The 19,322-nt window shown below is 43.4% G+C and overlaps 1 protein-coding gene across 1 annotated transcript in view; it reads left to right on the forward strand.

Annotated features, from left to right (window-relative positions):
• Nucleotides 1–255: 255 nt before the first annotated feature.
• LOC111950221 (neuronal vesicle trafficking-associated protein 1-like) overlaps nt 256–19,322 on the forward strand; it is a 36,496-nt gene continuing 17,429 nt past the window's right edge. Inside the window, exons 1-3 of the mRNA XM_023967637.2 lie at nt 256–443; nt 886–1,052; nt 7,825–7,941. Coding sequence (XP_023823405.2) covers nt 924–1,052; nt 7,825–7,941 — 246 coding nt within the window. The 5' untranslated portion in view covers nt 256–443; nt 886–923. The remainder of the gene's footprint in view (nt 444–885; nt 1,053–7,824; nt 7,942–19,322) is intronic.

Raw genomic sequence — 19,322 nt, forward strand, 5'->3', positions numbered from 1 at the left:
ATTAGACATTTTTTTTTATATAATCCGGGTTGATTACAGTTACTTCAATTAGTTATCCCGAAACATGTAATCCGTTACTACCCAACGCTGCCGCACAGTTATAACTTCAGGTCTCTAGATGGCGATAAAGACTAAGAAAATACATCTGAGTGAGGTTTATGGTTTTATTCAAATCGGCCAAAACAAATGTGGGATTTCATTCAAAAATCCACCTAGTGGTGCCGTTTGCAAGTATAAAGTGAGGAGGCAGTGTTTGGTTTTGGGGGCTGGGTTGCCTATGGAATCTGCTAGTCTCTGCCTACTTTCTCGCATCAGCACCACTAAGCTTTGATTGCGTTTTAGCCCGGTCTGTCTGCATCTGCGTTCCTTGCCTCGCGTCTTTGATATTAGCCTACAACACAGCAGACGAAGAAACGAAAAGGATTTATAAAAGTGTGTCCATCGTAAGTAGATGTTTTTATTTGACATATTCTGTTTTTGGACGCTAAAGACGAGGTAGTCTAGGCTAGGTTACTGCAGGTGTAGCCCCATGAACAGCCCGATAACATAATAGGTGATTTTCCACCTTTTTTAAATGTAGAATATATTAATTTTGATAAATTAGATGGGGAAAATGATATCTCAAGTTAGCCTGCACACCCACATATTTAATTTATAAAATCTTTTGAATAATTAAACGGGTTTTCATAGCGTCTTATTAGCCTGTTACAATATTTGATGTTATTATGAAGTTAAAGTTGAAATCCAATGTAGGTCATTTAAATGTTTAAATAAACTTGGTTGGATTAAATAACAAACGTATCGATTTGCATGGTCAGTAGATGTTTAATGTTTGATAAATGACACATGAACAATGAACTAACATCGTTTTTGTTATATTTACAGCATCTGCTTGAGAAGTGCACTATTTTCTATTAGTAAAGATGGTTAAACTGGGGAGCAATCTAGAAGACAAAGGCGTTAAACCCGTCAGTGTGGAGGATGGCTTCCAAAACGTGCCGCTCATCACCCCTCTGGACGTCGGTAACCTCCAGTATGGAGCCCCAGACAAGGTAAAATGGACTGTCTGTCTGCTCTGCTCTCCTCTCCGACTCAGTCCTTGATTTATTGCCATTGCCATTACATAATTGAACAGAAATCCCATCTTTCTGTCATCTCAATTGCCCTCTTGCTTCCTTTGTTTAAAGCACCTATTAAAGAAGCAGGTGTATAACTGGCATGTACATCATCCATTCAAGGAAGCCAGCAAACATGTAATCTCTAATTTACTTTGACAAGGGGGGTTTATTTTTTTGGCCCAGCACTGACGACTTCTGCTGCTTATTACACAGAATGATGATGAATGAATCACTGAACTGAACGTGTTAATATGATTGATATGAGTAATGATATTTGTAATTGTTTAATAATGCATATAATTGAATCTTATTTTGAAGGGATTTTCAATCATAACAGCTGATCGGCTAGTGTTCTCCATATGAACACAGCAGTTCTTTCTTTCTTTCATAGGAGTGAAGGACAGGTCCTTTGTTGTGTTGTCACAAGGCATATCTGCCGATGTCATTTCATGCATGTTTTACTTCAGCAGGGAATGCTGATATTAATTTGACATTGAGGATGTAAAGAAATAACTGTCCTCTCCCTGTGATTTATTTGTCAGCTCCCAGCTGATCATGAGGTTGGCTCTTGGTTTATTTGATCGACAGCACAACAGAGCCCGTGGCCCCATGCAGGCCGAGCCCGTCACTCTATAGTAACCATTAGGAGAAGAACCGTGACACTTTTGCAGAGTGGTGCTTCAGCCCTCGTCTTGAATTCTGCTGAGGAAGGCACAATCTCTCAGTACACCTGCTAACTGGAGTAGCCTGTCACTCCACACAGACGTGCAGCATTACAAAAGAGACCTGTGTCATATTTCACTAGGGGTGCAGGGTCACAATAGCAGGTTCTGCCTCTCCTTCCACAACAGTGTTATAAAGGGAGACTCTGGGGAGACGGAGCATCCATTGGCCAGCATGGCACACAAACACAGACAGACAGAACAGCTTTATCTCTTTATCTGTCTGTCTATCCCATGCCCGCCCTAGGAGGAATTGGAGCACCATTCAGAATTTTCAATGCGTTGATTCATGCCTCTCAAGTGTCATATAAGATATACCATTCAGAGGGTCGGAATGGGTCAAGAGCAGTGCTATTGGACTGTGATTATGGGAACAGCTGCTTTAGAGAAAATGTCAAAATGGATAAGTACATAATTGCTGGTTGTTTGGAGATGGAGTTGTTGAAGTGGACTAGGTGCCATGCCAATATTTTTCCGAGGGTGGTTGGATAACTAGAAAAAATATGAAGGTTCTACTTTGCATACAGCCTTGGAAAATGCAGTTGAGTTATTTATTTTAATGGGAAATTATTGACATTTGAAACAATGCAGTGTAGGCTCATTTCATAATGTGTTTACAGTGGTCCTGTGTTTCCATGAACAGTGAAAATGACATGAAATGACATGACATGACATCAGAGGGTTTGAATAGTCTTTGTTGTCTCTATGAAGAGTGGACATCAATGTCTCTCAGATTCCCCTCAAAGCGCTGTCATTCTAGTATCTAGTTCGTCCCTGACAGAGATTGAGAGGTGGTCTAGGCAGGCTCTCAGAGCTCTGGAGGGCAGTGGTGTGTGTAGACTAGACACAGTGTAGTCTTGTTGGGCTACAGATGATGCATAGCTGTGGGTACAGTTCACATTCTGCTGCATTCCCAAGATTCCATGTTCACCGTCTGGTTAAAAACCTCCCCAGCCTGAGGTGATGTTACCATGTTTTCTCAGAGATTCTTGGCTGTATGTTATATGGAAATAATGTATTTTTATGGGGTGGATCAGCTTTAACATTGCAGATAGATTGCAGCTTCTATCAATGTAATTGTCTGCATCATTTGCAATCCACCATATATATTTTGTTTATAAATATAGATATTATTTTTAATATATTTGATATATTTTCCTTTATTATTTCCCCTAACCCTACCACCCCTCCCCTAATTGGAGTAAACTAATGGACAACAACACTTAGGCTTCTACTTCCAGTTCATACATACTAAATAACYMTGGAGGCTGCTGCGGGGAGGACGGCTCATAATAATGACTTGCTGGAACGGAGCGAATGGAATGGCATCAACCATATGGAAACCATGTGTTTGATGTATTTGATACCATTCCACCAATTCCGCTCCAGCCATTACCACGAGCCCGTTCTCCCCAATTAAGATGCCACCAACTTCCTGTGCTATATACATTTTATGGACGCAGTATATTATACATTAGTTATCTTTTATTTGTTTTTAGTCCCACCCTTCAGCTCCCCTCAACCCCTCCCATCTATCTCTGATCATTTTATTTCTATTTGCCATATATTGTTCAACATTGTGAAACATTCTGTGATGTTTCACAAAAGTRCAGAACCTTTCTATTCTCATAGTTTCTACAGATTGTAAATTAAAGATACACATTTTAGGTAAGAAATTTAGGTAAAAAATTATATTATTGATCAATTGACTATGACTTTTCACATCACCCAGCAGTGCTATCTGCAGAGTTAGCTCCAGGTAAATGTTGCAATTCTTCAGCCATTGCTGAACCTGTGACCAAAAACAAGCTACATATGGACAATAACAAAAAAGAAAATCAAATGACTCTGTCTTTTCGCAGCAAAATGTCACTGTTTATCAGGTGAATATAAAACAATGACTGAAATAGATGGAAGAGAAAGTCAACCATGGCACCCTCTCTGGACATTATTACAGAGAGGCCAAGAGGTCTGAAGGGTATTTACACATTGTACCTTCAAACATAACTCTAAACACTGTGGGGTTGAGTCTATTCTGTCATCCTGTGTTGGAGGAGTTGCCAGGGAACTACAGCTGTTGTTATCCCTCTAAGTCTAACCAGGGCTGGACAGGCTGGACAAGACTAACACAGGGGCTAACCAGGGCTGGACAGGACTACACAGGGCTACACAGGGCTGGACAGGCTGGACAGGACTACACAGGGCTGGACAGGACTGGACAGGACTGGACAGGACACACAGGGCTAGACAGGGCTGGACGGGCTGGACAGGACTACACAGGGCTGGACAGGACTGGACAGGACTACACAGGGCTGGACAAGGGCTACACAGAGCTAGACAGGGCTGGACAGGACTACACAGGGCTGGACAGGACTACACAGGGCTGGACAGGACTGGACAGGACTACACAGGGCTAGACAGGACTACACAGGGCTAGAGAGGGCTGGACAGGACTACACAGGGCTGAGAGGCTGGACAGGACTACACAGGCTAGACAGGGCTGGACAGGACTACACAGGGCTAGACAGGGACTGACAGGACGACAGGGCTAGACAGGACTACACAGGGCTAGACAGGGCTAGAGAGGGCTGGACAGGACTACACAGGGCTAGAGGGGGCTGGACAGGGAATACCACAGGGCTAGACAGGGCTGGACAGGACTACACAGGGCTAGACAGGGCCTGGACAGGACTAACAGGGCTAGACAGGGCTGGACAGGGCTAGACATGCTGAACAGGGCTAGACAGGGTTGGACAGGGCTAGACAGGACTAGACAGGGCTACACAGGGCTAGACAGGGCTGGACAGGGCTAGACATGGCTGAACAGGGCTAGACAGGGCTAGACAGGGCTGGACAGGGCTACACAGGGTTACACAGGGCTGGACAGGGCTACACAGGGTTACACAGGGCTGGACAGTGCTACACAGGGCTAGACAGGGGAACAAAACAGGCCAGGGAAACAGAATTTCTCTGTGGGTCAGTGCTGAGAGGAATTAGACCTGATCCCATCTAGACAGCCGGTGACGGGCCTGCAGGCCGCAGGGTCTCCAATATCTTGATTGGGTGGGAAACCAGCAGAGTAACTGAGCTGTGGAGTGTAATGAAGGGTGGTACATGTAGCACTTTGAATCAATCGTTTTCATAAGAATTCAGGCCCCAGGCCAAGCCTTTGATTGCACTTCTTTGAGAACAAGCTGCTGTTTTACAGGGTGAGTTGGATGACCCATCACTTGGCTCAAACATCTAAGAGCTTGTTGGTTATTGGATGAGGGATGCCATGTTGTGACTGTACAAGTGAGTCGTCTAATACTCACCCTGGAGTTTCCTCTCAGAATAACTGCAGTGTTTCTTAGAAAAGTGTACACACCAAAGCATAAAGGAGAATCTAGCAGAATATGTAAAGACAATATTTGGGGGCTTTTTTTTGTTATCTTGCTAGTCTTATTATCTTGGTAGGTTTATTATTTTGAGTTTCTTTGAAGTTTCACCTCCTTATTCCTTGTAGCAGTGATGCAGTCATTGATGTGCATTATTCAGACAGGAAGTCATTGGATACGTCCCAAATGGTAGCCCATTCCCTATTTGGTGCACTACTTTGACTAGMACCCTATTGCTAAAAGTAGTGCACTAAATAGGGAATAGGGTGCCATTTGGGACTTATSCATAATGACATAAAATGGGATCCTGTTCTAGGATTAGACAACGATCTTTCTGTGATCTTATTATCAGCCTTTTGWTGAAGGTAAATTATAATGCAAATACAGTCTGTTTGATTATCTGACTCAGTGGAGCTCCTAGGATGACCTACTGTACCTGGGGAACTGCATGTCCTCACCCAAGGGTAGCCTACATATTGCTTTTTCCCCATGAATGAGAAATGAAATGGCAGTGGTAATGATAACAGTGTCTCTAAAAAAGACAGAGAAGCATGGGGTGCAGACAGCCTGGTATTTCAGGGGGGAAATAAAATGTCAACATGATGGGGGAAGAAGTTAGAGAGGCTGTAATTGCAGAGTTCAGGGCAAGTAGCTGAGTCTCTTGGAGACTTCAGGACAATATAATGCCGTTAATTCCAGGTTGTGCTGTGGAGAGAGGAGGTACCAACGGTTTGTGGAAGGTGCAATTATTTTGGAAATGTATTACTTGATCCTATTATTGGAAGCGCTAGCACCATTCAGTTCCTGTAATTTGTCAAGTTAGAGAGGTCCAGGGGAAGATTGTCTGCAGATAGATATCTGAGAGGAACAGTATAGTGACATGTGGCCTGTAGCAGTGATAAGGAACCGCAGTACAGTCACAGTGGCCTGTAGCAGTGATAAGGAACCAGCAGCACAGTCATAGTGGCCTGTAGCAGTGTGAGGAACCAGCAGTAACATCAGTGGCCTGTAGCAGTGTAAGGACCCGCAGTACAGTCACAGTGGCCTGTAGCACTGATACGGAACCAGCAGTACAGTCACAGTGGCCTGTAGCAGTGATAAGGAACCGCAGTCAGTCACAGTGGCCTGTAGCAGTGATAAGGAACCAGCAGTACAGTCACAGTGGCCTGTAGCAGTGATGAGGAAACCAGCAGTACAGTCACCGTGGCCTGTAGCACTGATACGGAACCAGCAGTACAGTCACAGTGGCCTGTATCAGTGATAAGGAACCGCAGTACAGTCACAGTGCCCTGTAGCACTGATACGGAACCAGCAGTACAGTCACAGTGGCCTGTAGCAGTGATAAGGACCAGCAGTACAGTCACAGTGCCTGTAGCAGTGATGAGGAACCAGCAGTACAGTCACAGTGGCCTGTAGCAGTGTAAGGAACCAGCAGTACAGTCACAGTGGCCTGTAGCAGTGATAAGGAACCAGCAGTACAGTCACCGTGGCAGTGATAAGGAACCAGCAGGACAGTCACAGTGGCCTGTAGCAGTGATGAGGAACCAGAGTACAGTCACAGTGGCCTATAGCACTGATACGGAACCAGCAGTACGGTCACAGTGGCCTGTAGCAGTGAACGGAACCAGCAGTACAGTCACAGTGGCCTGTAGCAGTGATGAGGAACCAGCAGTACAGTCACAGTGGCCTGTAGCAGTGATAAGGAACCAGCAGTACAGTCACAGTGCCTATAGCACTGATACGGAACCAGCAGTACAGTCACAGTGGCCTGTAGCACTGATAAGGAACCAGCAGTACAGTCACAGTGGCCTATAGCACTGATGACGGAACCAGCAGTACAGTCACAGTGGCCTGTAGCAGTGATAAGGAACCAGCAGTACAGTCACAGTGGCCTGTAGCACTGATACGGAACCAGCAGTACAATGTCCTCAATTCATCAGTCATTTACTGCAGAGTATACTTTCTGACGAAATCTTCAATGAGACTTTCATACAAGCAGCACAATGAGGCTCACGTGGATTTTTTTTACATGTTTTAATTTAACCTTTATTTGACTAGGCAAGTCAGTTAAGAAGGTTGTGATACAGCCCGGGATCGAACCAGGGTCTGTAGTGACGCCTCTAGCAGTGAGATGCAGTGCCTTAAACCGCTGCGCCACTCGGGAGCACTCAGGATGTAATCACGTGCACATTTTTATCWCTCTCTCCCCCTCTGTGTTTTGACTGCTATTCTGAGCCAATTTCAGTGAAGAATGGCAGAGTGACATTACTGGGACAGGCCTCTGCTTACCCAACTCTCTGTTCCTCTACATCGTGTTAAAAGAGAGGGGATTGGTTCTGATTGGGGTGCATCATACAGGCCAGTGCCTAAAATAGCCAACCCCTGACAGTTGCTTGGCAGAGACAGAGACAGAGGTTAGAGTTTTTATGTTTCTCTCTCTGCCCTTGAATAGATAACACGGTGATGACATAACACGGTGATGACATAAGAGTAAGACTGTGCGGTATGATGGCTCTGTCTAACTGAAGTCCAGCTAACCCCTAAGGGAATTGTTTTTTTGCTGTGTCACTGTAACTGACTGTGTTTTGTCCTCTCCTTTCTCTGTAGGTGGTGGTGAAGACACGGACTGAGTACCAGACGGACCAGAAGAAATCCAAGATGAAGGTGCCCAAGGTGGAGGAGTTTACCATCAGCTTCACTGACGGAGTGTCAGAGAGACTCAAGGTACTCTGAAAGTTAATTTCTTAATTCACTGAGACAGACCAACTCTTCCCTCAGCGCTAAGATGCTACTTTGCGACGTTGCTGCCTGCTAGCGTTGTTCATATTAGAATTCCACTCCTTTAAGCACATATAGTGTTCCTGAGGAGTTATCTTTGGGAATGCATCAACTTCACGGATGCAGATGTAAGTTCCTTAGGAGCTGTACAGGGAACACAATGGTAATTGGGTTGTCATGGTAGCCAGATCTCATGCATCATGAGAATCTCTGTAATACTTAAGCTAGCAAGCTGAACGTCCGTGTGAATATAACAGTGTGTGATCCCCAGTACCTGACGACATACTGGATGTTTCTTCTGGATTTATTACACATTATTAACATACAGAGTAGATACCCAGGTTGAAATTGAAATGGACCTGAAGTTTCTTATAGAGCAGCTCTGTCACTAACAGTGAGAGGAGACCCAGACCATAGAGTGAAATGGATTGACCTCATCCATTGTTAACTCACGCTCTGCTTTCATTAGCCTCAATAGCAGTGGTCATTGWTCCCTCGGCACATCAAATCAATGGGCTGCAATTTCTTATACAGTCCTGAGAGTGAGGGCTGGGAATTGCCAGGGACCTCACAATATGATATTATCAATAGACGTAGGTGCCCATACAATATGTATTGCAATTCCCAGGATTCTATAGGTATTGTGATTCGATGCTGTGATTTTGTTGAGATTTGATGTTACACACATATTCACCATATGTTCCGTGTGGCTCAATTGGTAGAGCATGGTGTTTGCAACACCAGGCTTGTGAGTTTGATTCCCATGGGGGACAAGTATGAAAATGTATTGCTCTCACTACTGWAAGTCACTCTGGATAAGAGCATCAGCTAAATGTAATATTGTCACTATATGTCTTCTGCAGAAAGAGAAGAGAGAAAAGGAGTTTTGGTCAGTCATGGAAATAAAAGTATTTAAAACATTTTGGTTCACTATTTTAAAAAGAAGATGGAGAACAAGCTATAAGATGAAAAATACCAGAGTTTTGGTGCCGGTACAGCCAACTAGCGCTATCTAACGCTACCTAGCAAAAAACACAATATCTTCAGAAATAATATTGCGATATGTAACTGTAACGATTTCCCCCCCCCCCCATCACTTGTTTAGTGCTATTACCACTTTAGGTGCTGTTGAATTTTGATAGAAGAGAGGGTTCTGCAGAGTGTTTGACTATAATTATTGTGAGATGGAGTCTGGCAGTGAGGAAGGAGAGCAGAGAGAGGGGAAGTTTGGCTGTGCCGTTAAAGGTCATTTGAGGAGCCGGCAGAGGAAGAGAGAGACAATGAAATATTCAACACAAACAGAGGCTGTGAAGCTTGTCTGAGTGGGGTTGTGACTGACTGAGAGGAGGATCTCTTCTGCCTTGCTRCCTTTGTGGCAGAGTGGAGAGGCTTGATCGACCATGCCTGGCATTCCCTCCCACAGCTGGGAGATGAGATGGAGGTATTTGACCTGGAGACAAGGAGGGCCTTCTCTTGCAGACTGCACGGCGCAATGCGCTATCACCTTCTGTTTGGTGGAGGGGAATTCAAATGAGAGACTTTCTTTTAACTCAGTCTGATTTGTGTGCCGTAGGATCTTTTTGGGGGGCTGGCTGCCTTGCGTGACTGATTGAGCTGAATGAGCAGTGGTGTATTCTGACTATCCTCCCAGCCTAGCGCTGACTGGGGAGAAAGAGACGGATCTGTGTAGGAAGCTCACACATCGTCTCTCCATAGCAGATTGTGTTGATGGATGAAGCGCTCAGAGTATATATGCCTCACCTCCCTGCGATTGCTCCCAGTTGAGTTGAGCACGGCCAAATTCCCCATAGTTACTTTATCCGGGAAAAGGGGGAGGGACGTCTTCCTTCATTAAACACAAAACAAAAGAAGACTGAGGTCTCTTGGTATCTGATGCAGCAAAGCGTAACATATTAACATATCATGTCGAAATAAAAGGGGGCATTAGGAGGACTCAATTAAAGTGGGGAGGGGGGTGGAGGGACGGGTTTCAAGCTGTCTGCTGGGGCTCGGAGGGCAGGTTGTGGCTGGCTCTCTCATTCTCTGCAAGCAGGGAGGCAGGATGTTTGACCACACACTGCATGCCAAGTGGCTCACACAGCATGCCAAGTAGCTCACACAGCATGCCAAGTGGCTTTCACGGCAGCTGCCAAGTGGCTCACACAGCATGCCAAGTGGCTCACACAGCATGCCAAGTGGCTCACACAGCATGCCAAGTGGCACACACAGCATGCCAAGTGGCGCACACAGCATGCCAAGTGGCTCACACAGCATGCCAAGTGGCTCACACAGCATGCCACGTGGCTCACACAGCAGCAGCAGCAGTAGTAGTAGTAGTAGTAGTAGCAGCAGCAGCAGCAGCAGCAGCAGCAGTAGTAGTAGTAGTAGTAGCAGTAGTAGTAGTAGTGGTAGCCTAGTAGTAGTAGTAGTAGTAGTAGTAGCAGTAGCAGCAGTAGTAGTAGTAGTAGTAGTAGTAGTAGTAGCAGTAGTAGTAGTAGTGGTAGCCTAGTGTAGTAGTAGTAGTAGCAGTAGTAGTAGCATGTAGTAGTAGTAAGTAGTAGTAGTAGTAAGTAGTAGTAGTAGTAGTGGTAGCCTAAGTAGTAGTAGTAGTAGTAGCAAGTAGTAGCAGTAGTAGTAGTAGTAGTAGTAGTAGTAGGTACCTAAGTAGTAGTAGTAGAAGTAGTAGTAGTAGTGATGTACAGTAGCAGTAGCAGCAAATGCAGCAGCAGTAGTAGCCACGTCCAGTGCCTGCCACACACATTAGCGAGAGAGCCTCATCCAAAGCAAATTAATCATATAATTATCTTAACTTAACTTACTAGGCCTTTTTTCTCCCAACAGAAAAAAAAACTTATCGCAAGCACACAAGCAACGCCTCACTCCACTGAATGAGAGTTGGAGATGATTGATGTTCTAAGTACATATGTGACCTAAAGAGTGTTTCAGTTGGATGAGTAATGCTGCCATAACAGAATGTTCAGAGTGTATGGTTTATTTGTGCTAAGTCATTTATGAGTTTCAGAAATATGCACACACACACACACACACACACGCACGTGCACATACACGCACGCACAAACACATGCTCACACGCACACACATGCTCATACGAACACACACACGCTCACACACACACAACACAAAGGAAAAATTGGTTTCTTACCTGTAACATGGCCTTATATAAATACTCCATTTAAACTGGGAATCAATTCTTCAATTACGATACGGTTCTAGAAACAATAAAGCCCTTTACTTTCATATACATCAAAATAATCGCCAAACGTTTCAGAGACAAGCACGTTTCGAGACCAGCGTAGTTTCAGAGACGCACGTTTCAGAGACAGCACTTCAGGGAGGCGCGTGTTTCAGAGACAGCACGTTTCAGACAAGAGACGAGCACGTTCAGATGACAGACGTTTCAGAGACAGCGTGTTTCAGAGACAGCACTTTCAGAGACAGCACGTTTTCAGAACAGTGCAGCGTTTCAGAGACAGCACGTTTCACAGAGGACAGCACGTTTCTAGAGACAGCACGTCAGAGACAGCACGTGTTCAGAGACAGCGTTTCAGAGACAGCACGTTTCAGAGACAGCACGTTTCAGAGACAGCGTGTTTCAGAGACAGCACGTTTCAGAGACAGCACGTTTCAGAGACAGCACGTTTCACAGAGACAGCACGTGTGGTAGCACGTTCAGAGACAGCACGTTTCAGAGACAGCACGGTTTTCAGAGACAAGCACGTTTCAGAGACACGCGTTTCCAGTGACAGGCACGTTTTAGAGACAGCACGTTTCAGTGAACATGTTCCAGAGACAGCACGTTTAGTGACAGCACGTTTCAGAGACAGCACGTTTCAGAGATAGCACGTTTCAGTGACAGCACGTTTCAGTGACAGCACGTTTCAGAGATAGCAGTTCAGGACAGGCACGTTTCAGAGAAGCACGTTTCAGGACAGCACGTTTCAGAGACAGCACAGTTTCAGAGACAGCACGTTTCAGAGACAGCACGTTTCAGAGACAGCACGTTTCAGAGACCAGCACGTTTCAGAGATAGCACGTTTCAGTGACACGCACGTTTCAGAGACAGCACATTTCAGAGACAGCATGTTTCAGAAGACAGCACGTTTCAGAGACAGCACGTTTCAGAGACAGCACATTTCAGACAGCACTTCAGAGACAGCACGTTTCAGAGACAGCACGTTTCAGAGACAGCACGTTTCAGAGGACAGCACGTTTCAGAGAGATAGCACGTTCAGTACAGCACGTTTCCAAGACAGGACAGCACATTTCAGAGACAGCAGTTTCAAGAGACATGCACACGTATTCAGAGAGAGACAGCACGTTTCAGAGACAGCACGTTATCAGAGATAGCAAGTTTCTGGAAGACTTCTTCCATACACGCAGGTGTTCGGAGCATGCTAATTAGTATAGGTGGTCCCTCCATCTGCAGTCTGTCTTCTGTAAACACGGCTGTACAACATGGAGATGTGGCCATGTGGGAACACTAACCCTAACACTATTAAAGGTGTGTATCCATTTCTCGCTGATATGAAAGGTAAGGTCCTTATGCTTAACGCCTTTGTCAATTGACAATGACTCTTATGTGTAATGTAATGAAATGGAACTGAGAGTCACAAATAACAATGGAGACTCAAAGTAAATGACGGTATAGAAAAATAAAAAAGAGCAAGAGCTGAGCTGAGACGGCTCTCTCTCTCTGTCAAGGGACTCAGCAGAATGAGAATGAAGGGCAGGTGCTGGCTGGGTGTCTCCACATATCCAAAACATTGCCTGTGAGCATCAGAGGTGAACCAGTTGCATACACAGCTCGAGCAAGACATTCATCAGCATTTCTCAATGGACAAATTTACTCCATTGAGTCAAAAAAACTTCTGATTCCAGGAGGGACCATGAGCTGTTGCTATCGGTAAGGTGTCTGATTCATCATTTTCACCTCGAATAGAAGTAGAGGGACTTTTGTCAGAGGTTGCTTGTTGTGAGCACTGAGGGAACTTTATGCACTTGGCCAGATGATTCTGCATCTTTGTTGCATTCTTCACATAAGATTTGGCACAGTATTTGCAAATGTGCATAGCTTTTCCTTCTACATTAGCTGCAGTGAAATGTCTCCACACATCAGATAGTGCCCTTGGCATTTTCCTGTAAAGAGTTTTTTTTTTTTTTTGAAAAAATAAATAAATACAATTCCATGTACAGATAAATAGTTAAGCAATTAGATTAAACAACTCCTTTGTAAGATATATGTTTTAATATGAAACATGTATGGAAACAGGTGAATTAACACTCAGTTAGCAGGCTCAAGCAAGCTAAAACCCACATGGTAGCAAAAACTAACTAGCAGAAATTGTTAACAAGTTAGAAATGATTTAAACACACTTTGCTGTAGGCTACTATTTACTAGTTAACAAAAAATCATGTATGTCATATAAAATATATTCACCTCACCCAGTATTGTAATCAAAACTTACCAGAACGCATGTAGTACTTGGCTCAGACAGTYTAGTAGTGTGGGAGCAATAGCATCTCATTAGTGTGCAAGATCTTGAGAATCAGCTGTACATGTGATGGAAGAGTGCACTGCACATGTGATGGAAGAATCCACTGTGCGTGCAGAGGGTTGCAATTCCATTGAATTGGGGATAGTTTAACCAAAATATGCCACAAGACCTAGAATTGCCTTATGTGTATCCCACAAAAAAGGCTCAATGTTATAAGCTAACTTTTTTGATGAATTTCAGCAAAATTCCCCAAATTCCAGGGCTTAACTTCCCGTGGAAAATGTCTGGAAAAATTCTGGAAATTTACCGGAAAGTTTCCAACCCTTTGCATCCCTAATAGAGAGTAGAGAGTAGTAGACAGTATAGAGTAAGCGAGAGTATAGAGTAGTAGAGAGTAGTAGAGAGTAAACGAGAGTATAGAGTAGTAGTGAGTATATATTATAGAGTAGTAGAGAGTCGAGAGTAGAGAGTATAGAGTAGTAGGTAGTAGAGAGGAGTAGAGAGTATTAGAGAGTATATAGTAGTAGATAGTATAGAGTAGTAGAGTTTAGAGTAGTAGAGAGTATATAGTAGTAGAGATAGTAGAGAGTAGAGAGTAGTAGAGAGTATATAGTAGTAGAGATAGTAGAGAGTATAGAGTAGAGAGTAGTATAGAGTATAGAGTAGTAGAGAGTAGTAGAGTTTAGAGTAGTAGAGAGTATATAGTAGTAGAGATAGTAGAGAGTATAGAGTAGAGAGTAGTAGAAAGTATAGAGTAGTAGGTAGTAGAGAGTAGTAGAGAGTATTAGAGAGTATATAGTAGTAGAGAGTAGAGAGTGTAGAGTAGAAGAGAGTATAGCGTAGTAGAGAGTATATAGTAGTAGAGAGTAGAGAGTGTAGAGTAGAAGAGAGTATAGAGTAGTAGAGAGTAGAAGAGAGTATGGCGTAGTAGAGAGTATAGAGTAGCAGAGAGTAGAGAGTAGTAGAGAGTAGCAGAGAGTATAGAGTAGCAGAGAGTATAGAGTAGTAGAGAGTAGCAGAGAGTATAGAGTAGGAGTGAGTATAGAGTAGTAGAGAGTAGAAGAGAGTATGGAGTAGTAGAGAGTAGAAGAGAGTAGTAGAGAGTAGAAGAGTGTATGGAGTAGTAGAGCGTATAGAGTAGCAGCAGCAGTAGTAGAGTTTAGAGTAGTAGAGAGTATAGAGTAGTAGAGTTTAGAGTAGTAGAGAGTATAGAGTAGTAGAGAGTTTAGAGTAGTCGAGAGAAGAGAGTAGTAGAGAGTAGAGAGTAATAGAGAGTAGAGAGTAGTAGAGAGTAGAGAGTAGTGGAGAGTAGACAGTAGTATAGAGTAGTAGAGAGTAGAGAGTAGTAGCGAGTAGAGAGTAGAGAGTATAGAGTAGTAGAGAGTAGTATAGAGTAGTATAGTGTAGTAGAGAGTATAGAGTAGTAGAGAGTAGAGAGAAGTAGAGCGTAGAGAGTAGTAGAGAGTATAGAGTAGTAGAGAGTAGAGCGTAGTATAGAGTATAGAGTAGAGGAGAGTAGAGGAGTATAGAGTAGTAGAGAGTAGTATAGAGTATAGAGTAGTAGAGAGTAGTGGAGTATAGAGTAGTAGAGAGTAGAGAGTAGTAGAGTATAGATTAGTAGAGAGTATATAGTAGTAGAGAGTAGTAGAGGGAAATAGAGAGTAGTAGAGCGTGTAGAGTATGGAGTAGTAGAGGGTAGTATAGCGTATAGAGTAGAGAGTAGTAGAGTGTAGAGTAGTGGAGAGTGAGATGAGTTTTTACTAGAGAGGAGTAGAGAGTAGATAGTAGTAGAGCGTAGAGAGTAGTAGAGAGGAGTATAGAATAGATAGTAGTAGAGAGGAGTAAAGAGTAGTAGAGAGGAGTAGAGAGGAGTAGAGAGTAGAGAGGAGTAGAGAATAGATAGTAGTAGAGAGGAGTAAAGAGTAGTAGAGAGGAGTAAAGAGTAGTAGAGAGGAGTAGAGAGTAGAGAGGAGTAGAGAGTATATATTAGTAGAGAGTAGTAGAGAGTAGAGAGTAGTAGAGAGGAGTAGAGAATAGATAGTAGTAGAGAGGAGTAAAGAGTAGTAGAGAGGAGTAGAGAATAGGTAGTAGTAGAGAGGAGTAAAGAGTAGTAGAGAGGAGTAGAGAGTATATATTAGTAGAGAGTAGAGAGTAGTATAGAGTAGAGAGTAGTAGAGAGTAGAGAGTAGTAGAGAGTAGAGAGTAGTAGAGAGTAGAGAGTAGAGAGTAGTAGAGAGTAGAGAGTAGAGAGGAGTAGAGAGTAGAGAGTAGTAGAGAGTAGAGAAAGTAGTAGAGTAGTAGAGAGTATAGAGAGTAGAGCGTAGTAGAGAGTGAGAGTAGAGAGTAGTAGGTAGGAGTAGTAGAGAGTGAGTAGAAGAGTGTAGAGAGTAGGATAGAGAGGAGGTAAGAGAGGAGTAGTAGAGGAGTAAGGTAGAATAGTAATAGAGTAGAAGAGATATAGGGTAGAGAGTACTGTATAAAGGGTTGTAGGATAATATGAGAGTTCGAGTAGAGAGAGGGGTAGAGAGTAGTAGAGAGAGTAGAGAGTAGTAGAGAGTAGAGGTGTGAGTAGAGTAGTAGAGGGTAGATAAGGTAGTAGACGATGAGTAGTAGAGCTAGAGTAGTAGAGAGTATTGGAGAATTAGCTTATATTAGTAGAGAGTTAGAGAGGAGTAGAGAGTAGTAGAGGAGTAGAGACTGTAGTGCGATAGGAGTATAGAAAAAAAAAAAGTAAGTAATGTAGAAGAGTTGTATGATAAAAGTAGGAAGTGAGTAGGAGGATAGTAGTGGATATGTCGTAGAGAGTGTAGATATATTTAGTAGAGAGTAGGTAGAAGAGTAGTAGAGAGTAGAGAGTAGTAGAGAGTATATTAGTAGTAGAGCGTTTGTAGAGCAGTATATATTAGTAGAGAGTAGAGAGGTTAGTGAGAGTAGTATGAGAGTACGTAGAGAGTAAGTAGAGAGTAGAGGAGTAGTAGAGAGTAGAGAGTAGTAGAGAGTAGTAGAAAGTCGAGAGTAGTAGAGAGTAGCGAGGAGTGGAGTTGTGAGAAGTAGAGGGGTAGAGTTAGAGAGTTAGATATAATTTAGTAGAGTAGAGGTAGAGAGTAGTAGAGGAGGAGTTGAGGTTGGTAGAGAGTTAATATTAAGTAGAGAGTAGAGAGTTTGTAAGAGTAGTATAGAGTAGGGATAAATGGTGAAGAGTGCATTTGTTAAAATCTCTATGTTTAAGACAACCCGCTTTTCCAGTTTGTGAGGCAATCACAATTGATTACATGGCTCTTGCTGTGGAACTGTTACATTTGTAAATATGTAATCACTCACTATTCTAGCTCATTCCACTAAGCTTACTCACCGGTCTGTCCTCACTAGGCAATCAACAGTAGCTACTGTCTTGCAGCCTCCTCAGGACTATTGAGCTCACAGCATCCTCCTGACATCTTATCGTCTTCACGTACTTCACATCCCTGTAAGGCCATAACACTCCCACTCACTCACTCATCACTCACTGCACTACTCACTCACTCACTCACTCAACTCACTCACTCACTCTCATCTACTCTACTCACTGCTCTCACTCACTCACTCACGTCACTCACTGCACTCCTTGGAGCATAGAACACATGGCCAGGTTTAGTGCTAGGCAATTAGACGACGCCCCTGGTGACACGCTGGCATTGATTGGTTTGGATTATCAGCCATGTTGTTCCTGGGCGACGCCTGACCCCCCAGCCAGTGATGCTGCTGCCTGCCTGATGCTGCTGTCAGTGCTACGATGATGATCTCTTCCAGTTATTTCCGATTACAGCTGGGTCCTTCCTCCCTACCTCTTCTGGGATACGAGAATTACTCAAGCCATGATGATCGCATGGGGAAGTTCAATACTTTGAATGTTAGGAGGCATTGCATGATAGTCAAGATTTGAAACATGTGAAGATACTGTTACAATTTAATTTGTTTTACCGACACGACATGCTACCTGTACGACGATACATGGCCAATCGGTTATGTAGAGAGTTACACGCATGTGGTAGGGATACTATGATGTTAATTTATTACTGCTATTCAACTCTGTTCCATTACTTATGGATGCCACAAGAGGAAACCAACGAAAGACCGGTTGGTAAGTTTTGTGCCAAAGGAGTAATGTTTTATTGTTGAGTGATTTGTTCATTTCACTATTAATAAAGGAAGGACAGTGCGTTATATGTCATGGTGGCCTGCTCCGCAGCGAGGGCGCCAAGGGTTTTTGTGTGAGCAATGCAGGTAGATCATTTATAGTCAGCAGTCTGGTTTTTTTCCATCTGTTAACGAACAGTAGGGATTCAACTCTCAGTGCCTCGTCCAAATAATATTAATACCGCACAATTATTAACTCTGGTTAGCATTAGAGAGCGAGTGCTAATGTGAAAATCCTCAAGCTATGTAGCTGGATGTTATTATTCTCGCCTAATGAGTATGGTGGTCTTTCGGTGTCTGATTATATAAATGTTTCTAGGAATGTTTTCACAATTGAGTGCAAAAAGCTAAGCTAGCTAAAAATTTGCCCATAATGGGTTTAAAATTGCCTTTTTTTCTTCATTAGGGAAACGATTGTCCGATACCTGTCCCTCCAATTAATGTATTGGTTAGAGTTTGTTTGTTGGTATTTTAAAATAAACTGACGCGTGCGTGTTGTGAATCCGACGTTTGGTTGTTGGGGGGAACCAAAAATACTTTATGGACGATGGCCGTACGATGGATGCAATGCGCACACTTGCAGCTGTTTTGGGTTCGTGTACATCATGTCAGTTCCACCCGCAGAAATGAATTGAATTTTTTAATTTGATCATCTTGAATTTTGTGGGGATGTTGGAAAAAGGGACATAAACTGCTGTCATTGAGGGGTAGCATAAGATATGTTATTTGTAAATTCAATTACAGGCTGGAAGTTCCAGTCCTGTTTTCTTCTTTCTTCTTTCTCTCTTCTCTGTCTTCTGTCTGTTTCTTTTCTGGTTTGTTGTGGATTCTGAACACATTTCATGGAGTGCAAAACGAGAGAAGCTTTCAATATGTAGTTGTGACCAAAGGTCCAGATGACAGATGGGGTTTTCTAACGAATTTTGGGACGTTGCTGTGGGTTCTGTTTCTCTCATCCCTCCGCTCTCTGCGCGTCAGAAACCCGCTAAGAACCTAGTTGGGCTGTGGTCGATTGCTGCATCGCTGTTTCTCTCCTCTCAGATCTCTGGCCGTGTAGGCTTGGGGAGCAATTTGTTCTCTCTTCGTCTCATCCTTCTCTTCTCTCTCTCTTCTTCTCTCCTCATTCTATCTGCTTTCTCTCTTCTCCTCTCTCTCCTCTCTCTCTCTCTCTCGATCTCTCCTATGCTGCCTCTCTTCATCTCTCTCTCTTCTTCTCTTCTCTCTTCGTCCTCGTCATCTCTCTTCTCTCTCTCTCTCTCTTCTCAGTCTCTTGTTCTGCTCTCTCGTCTCTCTCTTCAATTTCACGTTTCAATTCACAAACGTTCCTCAAGCAAAGGGTTCTATTTTTTGGCAACTGGGGACATGTGGTTGAACTTGCGAGAAAGCAAGGTGGGGTTAGATATTAATACCAAAAGTGAAATAAACAATAACAAATTACCGTAAACATTACCAAATAACAGAAGTTTCATCATAAAAACAATAAAGACAAATTACAACAACAATGTTATATTTATATTAATACAAGTGTTGTAACAATGTACAATGGTTAAAGCAAAGCCAAGAGTCAGTCAGTGACTCTCTCCGCTCGCTCCCTCTCGTCTCGGATCACTCTTCGCTCCGTGTTCTCCTCTCTCC

This window comes from Salvelinus sp. IW2-2015, linkage group LG23 (genome assembly GCF_002910315.2).
Source record: "Salvelinus sp. IW2-2015 linkage group LG23, ASM291031v2, whole genome shotgun sequence".
In the NCBI taxonomy this organism is placed as follows: Eukaryota; Metazoa; Chordata; class Actinopteri; order Salmoniformes; family Salmonidae; genus Salvelinus; species Salvelinus sp. IW2-2015.